This window comes from Cololabis saira, chromosome 15 (genome assembly GCF_033807715.1).
Source record: "Cololabis saira isolate AMF1-May2022 chromosome 15, fColSai1.1, whole genome shotgun sequence".
In the NCBI taxonomy this organism is placed as follows: Eukaryota; Metazoa; Chordata; class Actinopteri; order Beloniformes; family Belonidae; genus Cololabis; species Cololabis saira.
The window spans coordinates 30,561,147-30,576,779 of record NC_084601.1 but is presented as its reverse complement, the minus strand read 5'-3'; the positions used below and the strand labels follow the sequence as shown (position 1 = coordinate 30,576,779).

The 15,633-nt window shown below is 40.0% G+C and overlaps 2 protein-coding genes across 2 annotated transcripts; both read right to left on the bottom strand.

Moving 5' to 3' along the window:
- Positions 1–242: 242 nt before the first annotated feature.
- Positions 243–4,187, bottom strand: rpl11 (ribosomal protein L11). The gene is made up of 6 exons (XM_061741326.1): positions 4,124–4,187; positions 3,422–3,572; positions 3,226–3,332; positions 1,336–1,467; positions 878–988; positions 243–326 (listed from the first exon to the last, which is right to left on the bottom strand). The coding sequence occupies exons 1-6, from the start codon at positions 4,127–4,129 to the stop codon at positions 297–299; spliced, it is 537 nt and encodes a 178-aa protein (XP_061597310.1). The 5' UTR covers positions 4,130–4,187; the 3' UTR covers positions 243–296.
- A 1,829-nt stretch (positions 4,188–6,016) lies between these two features.
- Positions 6,017–15,349, bottom strand: LOC133460830 (cyclic GMP-AMP synthase). Its single transcript, XM_061741593.1, has 8 exons — positions 15,266–15,349; positions 14,967–15,194; positions 13,019–13,241; positions 12,799–12,926; positions 10,971–11,115; positions 9,522–9,621; positions 8,584–8,706; positions 6,017–6,768 (listed from the first exon to the last, which is right to left on the bottom strand). Exons 1-8 carry the CDS (start codon positions 15,347–15,349, stop codon positions 6,384–6,386), a joined length of 1,416 nt encoding a protein of 471 aa, XP_061597577.1. The 3' UTR covers positions 6,017–6,383.
- Positions 15,350–15,633: the final 284 nt, after the last annotated feature.

The following is a 15,633-nucleotide window of genomic DNA, read 5'->3' as shown; positions in this document are numbered from 1 at the left end:
TTAAAACAATTTTGAGATCGTTTCAACTGTCACTATTTTTCCCCGAGATTCATCCTTCAGGAATCCAGACCGAGGTCTTAAACCAGATCGGGATGTTTAACTTTCACCTGACTTACAAACAGAGGCTGTCGTGTTATTGAGTTTAAATGTGTTTGTTTCCCTTAATTTATAAACAAAATGTCATTTATTTAATCTGCAGACGATGTACACCAACACATTCAGAAAAACCGCAGGAGACAAACTTGTTTTTCCCAAATTTTATTCCTTTGTTATAAACAAGATGGAGAGCTGGTCCTTTACTTGCCAGGGAGGATGATGCCGTCGTACTGAAATGAGACGAAGAGGAGGACACGGATTAAATGTGGAAAAATCAAAGCTATACATGTTCAAAACATTTGTTCTGTTCATAAATCATATTATTCACACAAATGTGCCGTCATTACTAAATCAAAACACCAGGGTTTCTTTCTGAGAAGCGTTTTTTTTTTAGCCCAACAAAACACTTCAAACATGTGATCAGAAGTTTGAGCTATTGATCAATCTAAGAAAAATCTACTCCTGCAGGCATCTATGGTCTTGTTCTTCTGCATCAAATCATTCAGCAGAGAAATACGAGCTGCTAATCTCAAATTTCAACTGCGCCCCTGTGATTATCTTAATTATATCTGATGGGAATCAGATGAACAGAAAGTATCCTCGAGTCCTCAAACCAGTAGAAACTGGTTGACAGACCGAAGATGACCCTTAATCTGCAAATAACTCATTGATCAGCAGCAGCTGCCATGTCTGCAGGACTCCCCAGCGCCCTCGGCGAGACACTGAAGGGACTTTGGAAACAGTCTCCAAACGTAGGACCTCTTTAGACGCCGGTACTCACTTTCTGCTGGAACCAGCGCATGGCCTCTTCTTTGCGGATGCGGTGTCTGAAACCAATACGGCCTCTTTTCCGCTTCTTGTCGGCGATGCTGAAACCGGGTCGGCCGAGGACCTGGACGGTGGAGGAGAGAGCAAAGGTTTATAATCAATTACAGAGGACATTTCATTAAATACTCTAATCTGAATCCGGCCAACGTCACAAAACCTCAAATAACCAACAGTTAGATTCACTTTTAAAAAGTTAATATTGAGAAATGCATTTCATCCAAATGGTGACAATTAAAAAAAAAGTTAAAAAAGTGATCCTGACATGGGCGTACAGCACCTTTTACTTGTTGCCCTAACTTAAATAGCAAAATGAAGTTCTGTCATCCACACAAAGATTAAAAGAATAAAAATAGATGGAATGAAACAAAAATTAAAACGCTTTGGTTTCCTGAAACAAAGCCCGTCTCTTACCACGTAGAAGTCCAGTCCGTAGATGCCAATGCTGGGGTCGTACTTGATGCCCAGATCGATGTGCTCCTGGATGCCGAAACCGAAGTTTCCGGTATCTGAGAAATTGTTCTTCCTCAACTCGTACTCACGCACCTGGAAGCAGGAACAGGAGAACCGCATGAGTACAACCAACGAATAACAGAAAAACTTCCCCGTGAGCATTTGTGCTTATTTAAAAATAAAACCATCTTCGTAAGACATTTTAACTAAAAAGATCTCACTTTAATGCCACTTATTTTTCTCTATTTCCATCGGGGGCGGGAGGAAGGGAAGGGGCCGTGATAATAGTGAAAAATCTCCAACAAGACTAACAAACTCTCCACCATTAACAGAAGTCTTGATCGTCGTCTAAGCAACCACCAACAGTTGTCAGGGATCCTTTAGTGGGGTTCTGGGGTAAAACCTAGTCAGGATGGTACTGCAACAGCCCAGGCTCCACCTCAGTCCACACAACTTCTCCATCCAGAGAGACGGATCCAGTTGGATCCCCCGACCTAAGACTCCACTTTGCAGTACTACACTTTTTCTGTCATTTGTGCTGATAAACTGCTTTCACACAAACAATTTTTAACTTGCACATTTGGCACAGAGCAAGAGGGAGAACATGTTTAAATGGGACACTTCCAGGACATCTAACCCTCATCTCTGTTCTGTAGTCCAGTGGCTGCTTCTGTTACCATCCTGACTGACAACGAACTTGTACACATCCAAACACGCAGCTCTCTACTCGCGAATACATAGGAGCTAAAACATTATGCAGATTTAAGTTAGTCACCACACCATCACAAGATGCTTAGTCCACATTCAAAAGGAGTATCACTACCTATACCAGATGGGCTTAGGTAGGTCATGCTCACTTCAGCATGGTGGACATTCAGGGAAACTTCTGCAACCCCAGAATAGTAGGTTCTGTATAAAATGGATATTAAAAGATGGCAAAGAAAAAAAAGGTGTAGGGAGGGAAAAAACAAACAATAAACCAGAAAGTTTTTTGAGTAATCCTGCTGATTATAATGGTGATGGGCATCAAAGATTGATGTCACATTAAAAAACCCAAGTCAGAATAACATGGATATTGTCGTGGAGACTAAACGGAAGTCACTTTAAATCAACAAGGTGTCTAAAGTGACCCGTTTGTGGATGACCTAACAAATATGAGATGTGAAAATTGTGTTTAAAGGCAATACAAGTCAAAGCAGAGGTTTAGGCCACGTTTACACATAGCCAGGTATTTACAAAAACGGATATTTTCCCCTCTACGTTTTCAAAAATATCCTCCTTTACACGAACATGAAAACGCTGTAAAAACGCATGAAATCGCTGCGTCCCCTACGCTGTAGGCTCTGCGTTGGTGTAACGCGGAACCATAAATCAGCTTTGACTGCCAGTTACTTCCAAGAAGGAACGAGAGTCTTTTGTTTGGAGTGATAGAGAAGTGGAGTTACTTTTAAGTGTGACTTTAGAATTTAAAACAGGTAAAATAAAAGAAAATATTGACGGTGGCCAAACAAATTGTAAACACAGGTCGCACAAATGATGCTGGTGACGTTTCTGTTGCATAATGTGACGTTCTGAGCATGAAATCTCAGTTTTCCTCTGTTTAGACGCAAACGTGAAAACGAAGTTTTTGAAAATCTCCACTTTGGTCGGAGTTTTCAGAAATTATCGTTTTTGGGGGCTTTGAGCTCCGTTTTAGTGTAAACGAACGGCCAAAACGCCTCAGTTTTTGCTCCGTGTAAACGGGGCCTTATCTATAATTTTTGTCCCAAAAATAAATTCATTTCTACCAAAAAAACTAAAATAAAAGTTGAAAACTACGAGGTTAGGTAAAAGTACACTCTATCCACTTACTTTGAGGCCCTTCTCCAGGATTTCCTCTGCTTTGGCTCCACGGACGGTGCAGTGGACAGCAATCTTTTCATTTCTGCGGATACCGAAGGATCTCACGGTGTACCGTGCTGCAGAGAGAACAAACTGATGCTTAACATCTGTGACCAGCATCATCCAGGCATCAGTGAAAAACCCTACGGACGTGAGGGACACCCACCCTTGGAGAAGACGGGGGTCTGTCCTGTCAGCTGCTCCAGCACCTTGGCTGCTCGGGTCAGCCTGTCTCCGCTCTCTCCCACGCAGATGTTCAGGCACAGCTTGCGGATGCGCAGCTCCCTCATGGGGTTCTCCTTCTTTTCACCCTGGTCCTGCAGAAACAACATCATCCCACAAGTTACACACCAAAACAGACACACCTGGACGACCTCTGCTGTCACGACAAGCTGTGCTGCAAACTCTTCCTTTTGAACTCTTGAGAAGCCAAACTAGTCCCAGCTGATGCGGTCACCTCAATGCTCACATGTCTGGACATATCCCCTTTAGCATCCACACGTCCTGTAATCACCCCCACGGGCTCAAATAACAACCCAAACATGCTTTCAAACTACACAACCGAAGTATACAAGTCCATAATACAGGTTTGGTGTCATGACGCCACTGTAGGAGTATTTTAACAGCAGTTATTGGACTGAAGAGTACTTATATGGTGGCTACTCGTTAGCGTCACCCGGTTTACCCCCTTTAAGGTTAATTTATTACTTTTATTCAACTAATACGAGTACTTATCAGTTGTTCATCATGGTGCCTAAGATTCTGAACATAAAGCAGTGCCGATGGAGCCCTAACGGGCCCGATGATAGCGGATTTCTACAGTAAGTTCGTGTTTCGTCGGCATCGTACGACGTGAAACTTTACTCACCGCCATGTTGGATCACTCGAAGAGGACTTTCCGTTTCCGGCGCGAGGCTTTTATACGCTTGTGCCCACCGCAAAGCGGTCCGAGGAAACACTTCCAAGAAGCACGAGTGTTCCTGATTGATTGATTGATTGAAGAATTTATTAGAAGAATTGCATAGGATCAGGTACAGTTTCATGACAGTACAGATTCGCTGATACAAAGTCAACTAAAAGGCATTATTCCAAGAAAGCATTACACTTGTTTACATTGGAGACCTTTTTTTAACTCATATAACATTGAATGACATACAGGTAAGAAGCAGTACTTTGTAGGGAAGATTGTAAGAAAAAGAAAAGGGGGGAATTACTGTTATTTTGTACCGAGAGAGAATAAAAAGGTGATGAGACAAATAGAATAAGCTAGGTAATACAAAACAAAAGCAGAAAACAAAACAAAAAACAAAAACAAAGTTAGTTAGTGTTATGGTGGTGAACATCTTTTACATTTTGAGCTCTTTAGCGCAAAATATTAACATGGAAATTATTATTTAATGCCATTTCAAATGTTTTGTTATGCTTTTATTTTTTTATTTCAAATTGACATTCCCAAAAGATTAAAAAAAACTATAAAAAGAAATCCAACAAATGATGTATTTATGCTTTTTTTCCCAAGACAAGACCTTAATTCTTAACTCTTAATTTATTTTTAACCTAAAGTACAATTATGTTCATATGACTAAATTTTTTTTAATTTGAATTCTTTTTTTCCCCTTTTGGTCACCAAATTAATATTGCAAAGGACACATCTTGTCATCCACATCCTTCAAGAGACATAATTTTCCATATTTTCATGTTTCATCTCTTTCTTCAGCCAGCACTTAACCGATCTGTTGAAAACGGACCTAGTGAACTCTGTGAACCAGGGGTGTCGGACTCCAGTCCTCGAGGGCCGGTGTCCCTGCAGGTTTTAGATGTTTCCCTGCTTCATTGCACCATGATACAAGTGACTGTGTCATCAACAGAACTGTCCAGACTTTGATGACAAGCTGATGACGATGATTAATTAGAATCAGGTGTGTTAAAGCAGTGAAATATCTAAAACATGCAGGACACCAGCCCTTCTGGGATTCAGTTTGACACATGTGATTTCATCAGGGTTCATTTTTATGTCATTTATTTAATCTTGAAATAACTTTTCAGCCTTTCGCTGCCATTGTCCCGACTTTTCAGAAGAATCTTCCTTAAATGTAATTAAATTAATATAATATCAGCAGATTAGCACTTTTACAGTCTTTAAGTACAGGCGGTACATAATCGTCCTTAGTTTATCCTCTATTTAGATCAGTGTTTCCCGACCTCGGTCCTCACTGTCCTGCATGTTTTGGATGTTTCCCTTCATCATCACACCTGATTCTAATTAATGGTCCTAATTAGCTTGTCATCAAGGCATGCACAATTCTGTTGATGACACAGCCATTTGTATCACTGTGTGCTGAAGCAGGGTAACATCTAAACATGCAGGACAGTGGGCCTTGGGAAACACTGATTTAGATAATATATATTGTGTGGTGTGTACTATATCACAATTCATGGTTAGAGCATTAGTATATACTTGTATAAGTAGCTAGATTTATGCATAAATGTAAAACACATACGTACATTTGCTTAAATATACAGTATATATATATATATATATATATATATATATATATATATATATATATATATATATACACAGTATATGTACATATATACACATATATATATCAATGCCCATATATATATGAATATATAAACATATATACACACCCACACACACACACAGACTTACATAAACACAAAAAAGAGTCATAAGAATATTATTAATGATTTTAATGGTAATTCTAACAATAATAAATAGCAGTTATTATCATCATTATCACCACCAGTGATGAGCAATGACCGTGACACAAGTGGCTGTGTCGTCAACACAGGTGTTTGTCCCCACAGATAAAAAACATATTCTAAAATACTTAATATCAAATTAAAATAAAAGGATATTTGGAAATCTCTAACTCTTTCCTGACACAAAGGCAGCCGTTCTCTGTTAGATTGGAGTTAGATCATTGGTCTAAAAGATGTTATTAATGGTGATGTTATTAATGGTAATTAAAAAGGTCTTTTCACAGTTCATATCTGCTTCATTTGACTTTTTATTTCTTTGTGTGACCAACGTCTGCTAGGGAAACAGCCGTAACTACCTGATCTATGTAATATGCAAGTCCTGACGTCTATCCTTGTTCCTATCGCTTAAAAAAATACCAAATCAAGCCCAAAATAACAACCAGAAGAAACAGAAGCACCAAAATGAATGTGACAGGGGGACGTGGAGTCAGTGGGGGTTCAGAGAGACTCCCAGAGGCAGGTTGGGCTGCGGTCACAGTCGGCCTCAGAGGAGATACAGGAGCTGGAGGCTTCAGCAGGGGCAGGCCTTCCCTCCTCTGCTCCTCCAGGACGCCGACGAGGAAAACCAGGGATTTGCGAGAGAAAGAAGGTGACGAGAACAGGTTGCACTCTGGGATAAAGAAGTGAGGCAGGATGCCAGTGCGGGCGTGGTTCTCCAGAGCATCAGCCAGGTACAGGAAGCAGGCGGGAAGATTCTGAGGAGCCCAGGCGGCGTCATCAAACCTGCCAGACGAGACGCAGGGAGGAAAACCACATGAAAGGAGCAACCAGAAAAACCTGAGCAAATTCATGTCAGAAATATTTATTCAAGCATAAAAACTGTATCTGGTTGCAGTCTCCAGGTTCCTTAAATGAAGTAAATACCACTTCAGATGTGTATTGGCACATGACATCCATAAGCAACAATCTTAGAGAAGTTAATTCTACCGTGACAAAGGTTATTCATGAGTGGAACGTTTTCAAGACAGTTGTCAATCTTCTCAGGAGCGGACGTGTCAGCAAATGTGTCAGAGAACAAATAAATAAACCAACACCTATAAATCAGACTCTTCAGAGCTTGTTTACTTTGTTAAATGTTTACATTCATGACAGGAAACTGAGAAAAATACTCAGCAAGTGTTTGGAGTGCTTGTTAGGAGAGAATAGGCCTTTTTCAGCCAACGTCATGTAATGTAAACGTAGCAACTGGTTAGCAGGTTATTAACAAACTGCTCTCCACCTGCGGACTAAAGTTTTAAAGTGCCCACTTAATACCACGTAAGGTTATCCATCTACTCTTTGGTTTTACGGGAAAGCCTTGTTTACATTAGTGCTTGTCTGTATGATGTAGAATAATAATCAAATGCAGCTACGGTTTGATAAGCAGGCCTTAGATTAGGCCGGTGCTTTTCTAGGCTCGAGGCGAGGTGTCACTGGACTGTACTAGTCCTAGTTTTGTGTCATCTGTGTTTATGTTCACAAAGCAAAGCCAGAAGGGGGAGGGGGGTTCTCATCAGAGCTTGTGTCCCATGGTGCATCCCTTCGTATCTCTCACATCACAAAAGGACAGAAGCAGCTTCCTGCACAAGAAGTGGAGACAATGGACAACAATGCATTTTAATAAACCTTTCCACTTTGGCTGCTACTGGTGTCTCTAATGATCCTCCCCTCTATAGTAAAGGGTAAATAATAGAATAGAATAGAATAGAATAGAATAGAATATATTTAAAGCATTACAGAATCTCTGATCTCAAAACAAAAAACTCTGAGTCTACGTCATGTTATTTTACGTTCTGTACATGATGTCGAGATTAATGTTGAAATACAATTTCAAGAATAAAGTCGAAATTTCGCCTTTTTCTCAACATTTCAACTTTATTCACAAAATTTTGACTTTTTTCTCAACATTTCGACTTTTTTCTCAAAATTGTACTTTAACATTATTCTCGACAATTCGACTTTTTTCTCAACATTTCGACTTTTTTCTCAAAATTGTACTTTAACATTATTCTCGACAATTCGACTTTTTTCTCAACATTTCGACTTTTTTCTCAAAATTGTACTTTAACATTAATCTCGACCTTTCGACTTTTTTCTCGACATTTCGACTTTTTTTTCGAAGTGCATGATGAAAAAAAAATCTTCCTCCTCTAAAATATTATTTTTATTTTTCTCCTGCCTGGCCCTAATACTCTTCCGTAATATATCTTCTCCTAAAAAAGTGCGTATGAAAAAATCAGATGAAATCTCAGATGATGTCCTTCAAACAGACACGTCCGGGGTGAAGATGTGTTACATCCAAGATCTGCACATCATCTCAAACCAACTGTGAAGCACGGCGGTGGAGTGGTATTAATTTTTGGGCGTTCTTTCCCCGACAACATGAGGTCATGTGCTTGACAGCTGAGTATTAACTGAAACTGGGTGACGCAACAGGTCAACGATCCCAAACCCGCCTGCTGAACGGCAGCAAAACTCTGCATGTTAATACCAGGAGCAAACCGGGACTTTCTCATCTGAAAACAAAGCAGGTCGTAAACAACATCTGGGGACGTCTACCTGGAGGACAGGCAGTGGAGGAAAGCGGTCTTCCCGTGGTACGAGCACAGGTCCTCCAACTCTTTGGGAAAACAGTGTTTCAGACCCTGGATCAGAGATTTGAGCAGCATTAAACACGACTTCCTGTGAGACAGAGAACACGATCATTGATTGATTGATTGACTGATTGATTGATATGTTTCATTTTGAACATAAGCACAAAAAAATAAATAAATAAAACGTAAATAAAAGTAAAAAACGTATGAACTCAATACTATTTTTTGGACCCTCGTTATTGAATATGAAAGAAAAGAAAAAACTTGACATAGTTAAAGGTTGCACAAATGAATAGTAAGAATTTTAAAAATATAAATTGTGGTATACCCGAGAATTAATCACCTGAGTTATTCATCTATATACGTAAAAGCAACACTATTTATGATGTTTATTTATCCGTGTACAATCTTATTCATTACAAACATTCTTACTCAAAGATATTTCTACACACATTAAAGCATATCTGTACACATGTACTTGTTTCTGTTCATATAGGTATAGATACACACGTTTTCCACATACATATATAAACATCCACAAATACACATATTTCCATACCCATATGTATACTTAGACATATAAACACAACCTCCCCCAAGCCCCCTCATCCCTATATCTTGTTTATGAACTGGTTGATGCTCAGACGATGCTTCAGATCCACACTCAGTCTGTTCCATCGTCGTTATTTGTTATGCAGAAATAGTTTTCATATCTTTGGATTGTGAAATTAACCATTTACATTACAGACATGATCAAAAACCAGTTCAATGCTCCAAATTGTTTTCTTCCTCCTTAAAACGTTGACTAAGTAAAAAAAATAAACAAAATATTTGTCCTGACAGCACAAACCATGACGTTCCCTGACCAACGACGTACAAGAGGAACAGATGACACGTACTCACCGGCAGCATTTGGTGGCTTTACTCTCACAGCAGGTTTTCTTGTTGCCATGAAACATGATGATCTTCTTCTCAATGTGAGAGAAAGAAATCCTCCAGCTCTCTGGTGAGAAGCAAGAAGACAAATAACTCAGGTGAGACGTCACTGCAACCAAACTGAGTGTGTTATTTATGGTGCAATCTTATAATAACGTTATGGAAATGATCAAGTGTGATGCAGAAATGGTCATTTCAGAAGGAGGAGGGACTTTAAGGTTACACAGTGTGGTCAACTTTCTTTGTAGCTTCCAGTTAAAACAAGAAAAACCCACAGGAAATAACAAAAATAGCTTGAAACTGACAAAAGTAATAATATATAATACTGAGTTACTGAGCAGTCAGACTGAAGACACCTGAAATGTTGAGTACAGGACACTTCAACAGGAATACCAACTCACTTTCACAGGCTTCATTAGTTTAAAACCTTTAAGTGATTCTGTTGAAACACAGCTCAGAAGCAGCATTTTTAGTAAACTAATTAGCCTCTGGGATTTTCCTAAAATGGAAGGGAACTAATTATTTCCCCCGTGTATGTATGGTATGTATGTGTGTTTGAATACTTTTAATAGGCATCGTAAGAGACAATACCAGCCTGACCCAGAAAAACAAGTTCTGCTTATAATACCAGATTAATTTCCAACTAAAGACAGATATATCAGTGTGCTGTGTTATGAAGCTGTTACTGTGACAACTTGACAAACGTACAGACACATATATGTCCTGAGTTTTGGTTTTCAGGGTTGTTCTCGAGCTTCTCTGCAGGATTTTCACCTCCAGAACCATCAAAATGACCAAAAAAAACATACCGATAATTTCATCACATGATCTGTTTAAAGCAACGTAATAATACTGAAATGTTATTTTCTTATCAATTACATATGTTAATAAATAGAAATATGGTGCCAAACGTTAATCTGAGCAACAAATAAACACAAACTTCTGTATTTGTTTATGTTTAAATGGCAGATATTCTTCCATCTGTTATTGATCGTCTACAGTTTCTTTCATTCCCGATGTCTCATCTTTGTGTAACGTTAAAGGAGCATGAGGCAGGATTGAGGCAGGATTTATGAAAAAATTGGTATACGTTTTAAGTTTTCTAGTAATAATGTCAGATGAAGCGTTCCAAACCAAAAAGAATGAGCCCTCTAGTGTATCTCTCCATTACCTTGAACAGGCTGTGTGCTGCAAAATGTGCTGCAATTCGGGGCCGGAATTTCCCGCGCTGTCCTGCGGATGTGACGTCACATGACGCTGCATGCGCGTTCTCCCCGTTCTCCCGTGCCGGCTTCACTGTTGGCTGCAGTACCCCCGACGGCCGTCGTGGCGAAGGGTGGCGCTAGAGAGTCTCATTTCTTAAAAGGAGCCTCATGCTGCTTTAAGTTCTGGAGAACGGGTTGAACCTGCTCTCACCTTTGGCATCTTCGTTGCCTTTCTGACCTTTCAACCTCTTCGGCACGAAGTAACACGGCAGACTTCGGATTTCCTGGCGTACCTTCTTGCCCAGCCAGTTCTCCACGTCCGGACCGTTCCGGACCGCCGCCGGCCATCCCTGGACCTGCAGACGGACACCGGGACAGAAGTCACTTCAGATCAACAACATCGTGGTCTGTTGGGATTTTTATGAGACTGCAAGTTGTTTTTCTTTTGCATTTTTTTATCCATGACATTTAGTTTCTCTCGCCATCTTATCCTGATGTTTTTCATCTAGCTATTTTAGTTTAGCTTATACGAACCTATGATGCTGATTAATGCCACATTCAATTCAAAGTCTCTCCCTGACCTTTCCAGGTTGGCCTGGAAGGTTTCAGGTGAAGAGGTGTTTACTCGTTGCTACTTCCCCACCTCAACCCTTGTTGTGGAAAAACCCAATAAATGCTCTTTAATACATTCTTTCCAACCAGGTGAATAACTGGTATGAAACTGAGCGTCTAAGTTACCAATAATAAGATTTGAAATGATCCAGATTTCAGTAGATTTAAGGGTCAGAACATACACTAGACGTCTCAATGGAGAATGACGATGAAACAAAGGAAGAATAATGATTTTAAGGCACAAAGGATGATTCATTCTTACGATTTGAGTCGACAAAAACATCTTTAAGGTCAGAGTTAATCTTTTTTGGGGCAGAGTACCAGTCTGTATATGTAGATGGGCTGAGGCTAAATGTTGCTGCTCTCAGCAGTTTTGGTTTAATTAAGTGGCCAAGGCTGAATACAGTACCTGAGACTGAATGACCATAGGAGGAAATTTGATTTTAAACATCCGTTTGCAAACTACTTTAAAACAAATGTGTATTTCAGTATGTGGTGTAAAATTATGGAACTCCTAAACAATTGATTTAAAGGATTGTAAAAATATTCACCAGTTCAAGAAATTGTATAAAGACAACATAATCAGACAATATGAATTTAACGGGTAAAATATCTTTTGTTGTTTTTTTGTTTTTGGTGTTGTTGGTGAGTTATTGTGTATGTTTTTTCTTATTTTTTGTTGTGTTTTGTTTTGTTTTTTTCATTATTTTTTTTGGTATTATATAAGCAGTGATTGTTTAACAGACGGACAGACCATCTTCATATGTATTGTTTTATTTTTTTTGAGAAAGGGACTTGTAATATAGCGCTTTCTTCTTCTTGCCCCTTTTCGATCATGGAATGGAACATGTATGTGAACTACCATTTCCATGATACGGAATAAATAAATGAATTGAAATTGAAATTGAAATTGAATATGTGGAGCTAGAACAGTCTCAATAGTCCCAAATGCAAACTTCCGACTCTGACCTCTTTCACCAAACATTTGGAAATCATGGATATTGGAGGAACAACACTGTTATCACAGCTAGGCTTAAACTTGTTTAGTTTGTCTTAATGTTAATTATATGTTTAATTCGTACGTACTAGGGCAATGTGCAATGCAACACGCACTTTGTATGACACACAACTTTGATACTCTTGTACTTGTACAAGATCTTGTAAGAAGTACTTGTCCCGTCTAAAACAATAAACTTTGATTTGATTTATAAATGCACAGGATGATTTGCAAATGCTTTGGAAAATTCACACGAGCGTAGGACAAGATACACAAATGTATTTCCAATTCACACACAAACATAACCTGATTTACAAACGGCTTGTGGTCTGTGGACTTCTCTGCATTCATGTGTGATTTTTGAGACCTGCCTCAATCCTCAAATGTCTTTTTTTAAACCTGCAACCAATCAGATATCTTCCTGAGTTACCTCCAGGGCAAAGACCACGTCCACGGAGATCAGCTCGGCGCTGCGCTCCGTACTGCGCAGGGACAGCGTGACAGCTGGAGAGAGCAGACGCTTCCTGTTCACCTCCCAGTGACACTGGTGATCTGGCACTGGGCGGGGGAAAAAAAACTGCTTTTCAATAGTTTCAAACATCAGTTTTTGGGGGGTTTTTCATTCAGTATAGTGGGACAAATGTGAGAACCTCGGTAGGCCTTGAGGAACTTGCGGACGAGGCCGTGCATCTCGCTCAGGACCTTGCTGGAGGAGATGGTGAGGCTGCCCTCCAGCAGGAAGGGCTGGATGGGCCGGCGGGTGGGCCGGGCCAGGTCCAGCCGGTAGAACAGCCCGCCGTCCAGCCTGGTGGTGTTGAGGCCGCAGGGCAGCTGAACCGTCAGCATCATGTCGAACTCATCCGGGCTCTGGATCTGGGGAGGGAAAGGCCAGAAAGTTTTACTCTGACAGGTGTCGTAAAAGAATTACATCTGTCACCTGTTGTGTCCTGATCCTGCTCCGTCGCCCGTCACCTGTTCTGTGCCCATATTTGGGTTTCCTGTTGCCCTCGGCCCAGTTAATTGCCCTCATCAGTCTCACCTGTTTGTTCTCCGTCTTATTTAAACAAGTCTTCAGCTCTCTCTCTCTCTCTCTCTCTCTCTCTCTCTCTCTCTCTCTCTCTCTCTATCTTCCTGCAGGTACAGTGCTGTTTTGACCTCTTATCAGGCCCGAGTGGTACCGCTGTCAAATCTTTACATATGTGCACTTTATGTGGCAACCGTCTGTATATACCGTTACGTGATGTGTATAATCTGTTTTAATATATATATATATATATATATATATATATATATATATATATATATAATTAGACTTGTAGTCAAGACTGCCTAAACCGAGACAAAGACCTAGACAGATCAAGACCAAGCCCAAAAAGAAACCTAGTTATTTCCTGATCCTGCGTGATTGTAGAACATCAGCTCCATCCTGGTTCAGCTAGTTTCCATATGAGGTTGTATTCAACTGCAGCACAATAACACAGAGAAGTGGATGATGATGTTGAACTCACTATAAATGTTTCCATCCATCAGCTGAGATCAGATATGTGTGGCGACTGCACTACCGCTATTTCTACACTATTGGAGGATTGACTCTAGTGCTTTTAAGGATTGACACGACACAAAAGGAATGAATAGTAAATGTCACTGATTTAAATTGGACATCATTTGGAGATGAAATCTGAATTTTAAATATTAAAGATACAATTATCTTACATTATCTTACATCTTACAAAAATTACATTATTACTCTTCTGCCCTTATTTTTTAACAACTTGTGCTTTTATTATTTTACCTCTTTTCTTATCATTTTATTTCATTTTATTTGTTATTTAAACATATTCTTAAATTAAATACTTTTTGAAAACCGTGCAAAGTTATGGATAAGCCCTGAATACCGGTACAGGCATTGTGACGTAGAATTGTCAAATTGGTTTGATTCACCGCACCAATCAACACAGATTACTTTGTAATACTGTATTTGACCCGGTCTTTGTACGTTTTGACCGTATAGAAACGTAATTCTTGCTATTTAAGAATGAGATGTACCTGCTGTACTCTACTGCCCTTACTTTTTAACAACTTTCTATTATTTTACCTCTTTTCTTATTTTATTTCATTTTATATGTTATTTATGTTTCAATTGTGTCCAGCCGCTTTTAATGTTGATGTAAAGCACTTTGAATTACCTTGTGTTGCCTTGCCTATTTACCATGAAAGTAATAATTACACTGTATATCAGCATCACTGAAATGGACCTGATGCTTAATCAATCACAACGATATGCAAATATTATTTATATATTTAATCAAACAAGGCCGTTATAAACAAAAAACTGTAATTAAATACAGACACATGCAGATGCACCAAAACATTAAATCACATGCAAAATACAAATAGTTTACAAAACTGTACATTAACAAGAGGAAGACCTGCTGATCACCAGATTCTGTCACCTTGGTAAAGGACTCTCAGTTATCCGAGTCCGATACTGACCAAGACCAAGGGCACAAAAAAGTGGTCTTAATAACTACAAGTCTATATATATATATATATATACATACACACACCCAAACCCCTCAGCGATTGCCGTGACCTCACCTTGACCTTCTCGAAGTAGCTGCCAGCAGTGAGGAAGTCGGCCCCCTGGAAGAGCGGCTGCTCGCTCCTCAGGAACTTCAGCAGGTTCTCCCGGAAGTCGTTGACCACCTCGGCGGCCCAGCAGCGGTCGGTCTGCCGGATCTTCAGGTGATTGGCCCTGCGCTTGATCCAGTCGGCCAACCCGGGGGACACGACCTCCGACCTCTCCGCCGCCGGCGGGGACTTCCGCTGCAGAGCGACACACGGAGGAGAGTGTTGACCTTCAGCATCTCCAGGGGTCTGAGGGCGCTTCGCCAGACAGCCTCACCTGGGTCCTCCTGCTGGGCTTTCTGCCTCCTCCTCACGGGTTTGGGCTGCAGCGGCGAACCATGTTCTCCGTCCATGGCTCCCGCGGCTCATCCTTCGACAAACATGAAGCATGTCAAATAACTCATGCATCTTCCCTTATTGAAGTCTTTGCATGAACTCTATCAAATTGGAGTCAAGCATTTAACATACAAATGTATGCTGAAAGAAAGTTAATAGATTTTTGTTTGCTACAAGTCAAAAAAGATGTTCAGAGTCCTAATTCCACTCAGTGGTTAAAAGAGATGTCCTCACACCTAGTATTAGAAAAACTAACATACATTCTAAGAGGTAAAGTTTAAGAATTTAATGACATGTGGTC

Bases quoted from the DNA above. Each gene is read 5' to 3' on its own strand.
- rpl11 (XM_061741326.1), bottom strand. The intron at 3,333-3,421 runs GTGGGTGTCCCT...TTCTCTCTGCAG, and splicing joins GACCCCCGTCTTCTCCAAGG to CACGGTACACCGTGAGATCC. The intron at 989-1,335 runs GTAAGAGACGGG...TCCACCGTCCAG, and splicing joins ACGGACTGGACTTCTACGTG to GTCCTCGGCCGACCCGGTTT.
- LOC133460830 (XM_061741593.1), bottom strand. From the start codon at position 15,349: ATGGACGGAGAACATGGTTCGCCGCTGCAGCCCAAACCCGTGAGGAGG. The intron at 15,195-15,265 runs GTCTGGCGAAGC...GTCGCTCTGCAG, and splicing joins AGGAGGACCCAGGTGAGGCT to CGGAAGTCCCCGCCGGCGGC. The intron at 11,116-12,798 runs GTAACTCAGGAA...GTCCGTCTGCAG, and splicing joins ACGTGGTCTTTGCCCTGGAG to GTCCAGGGATGGCCGGCGGC.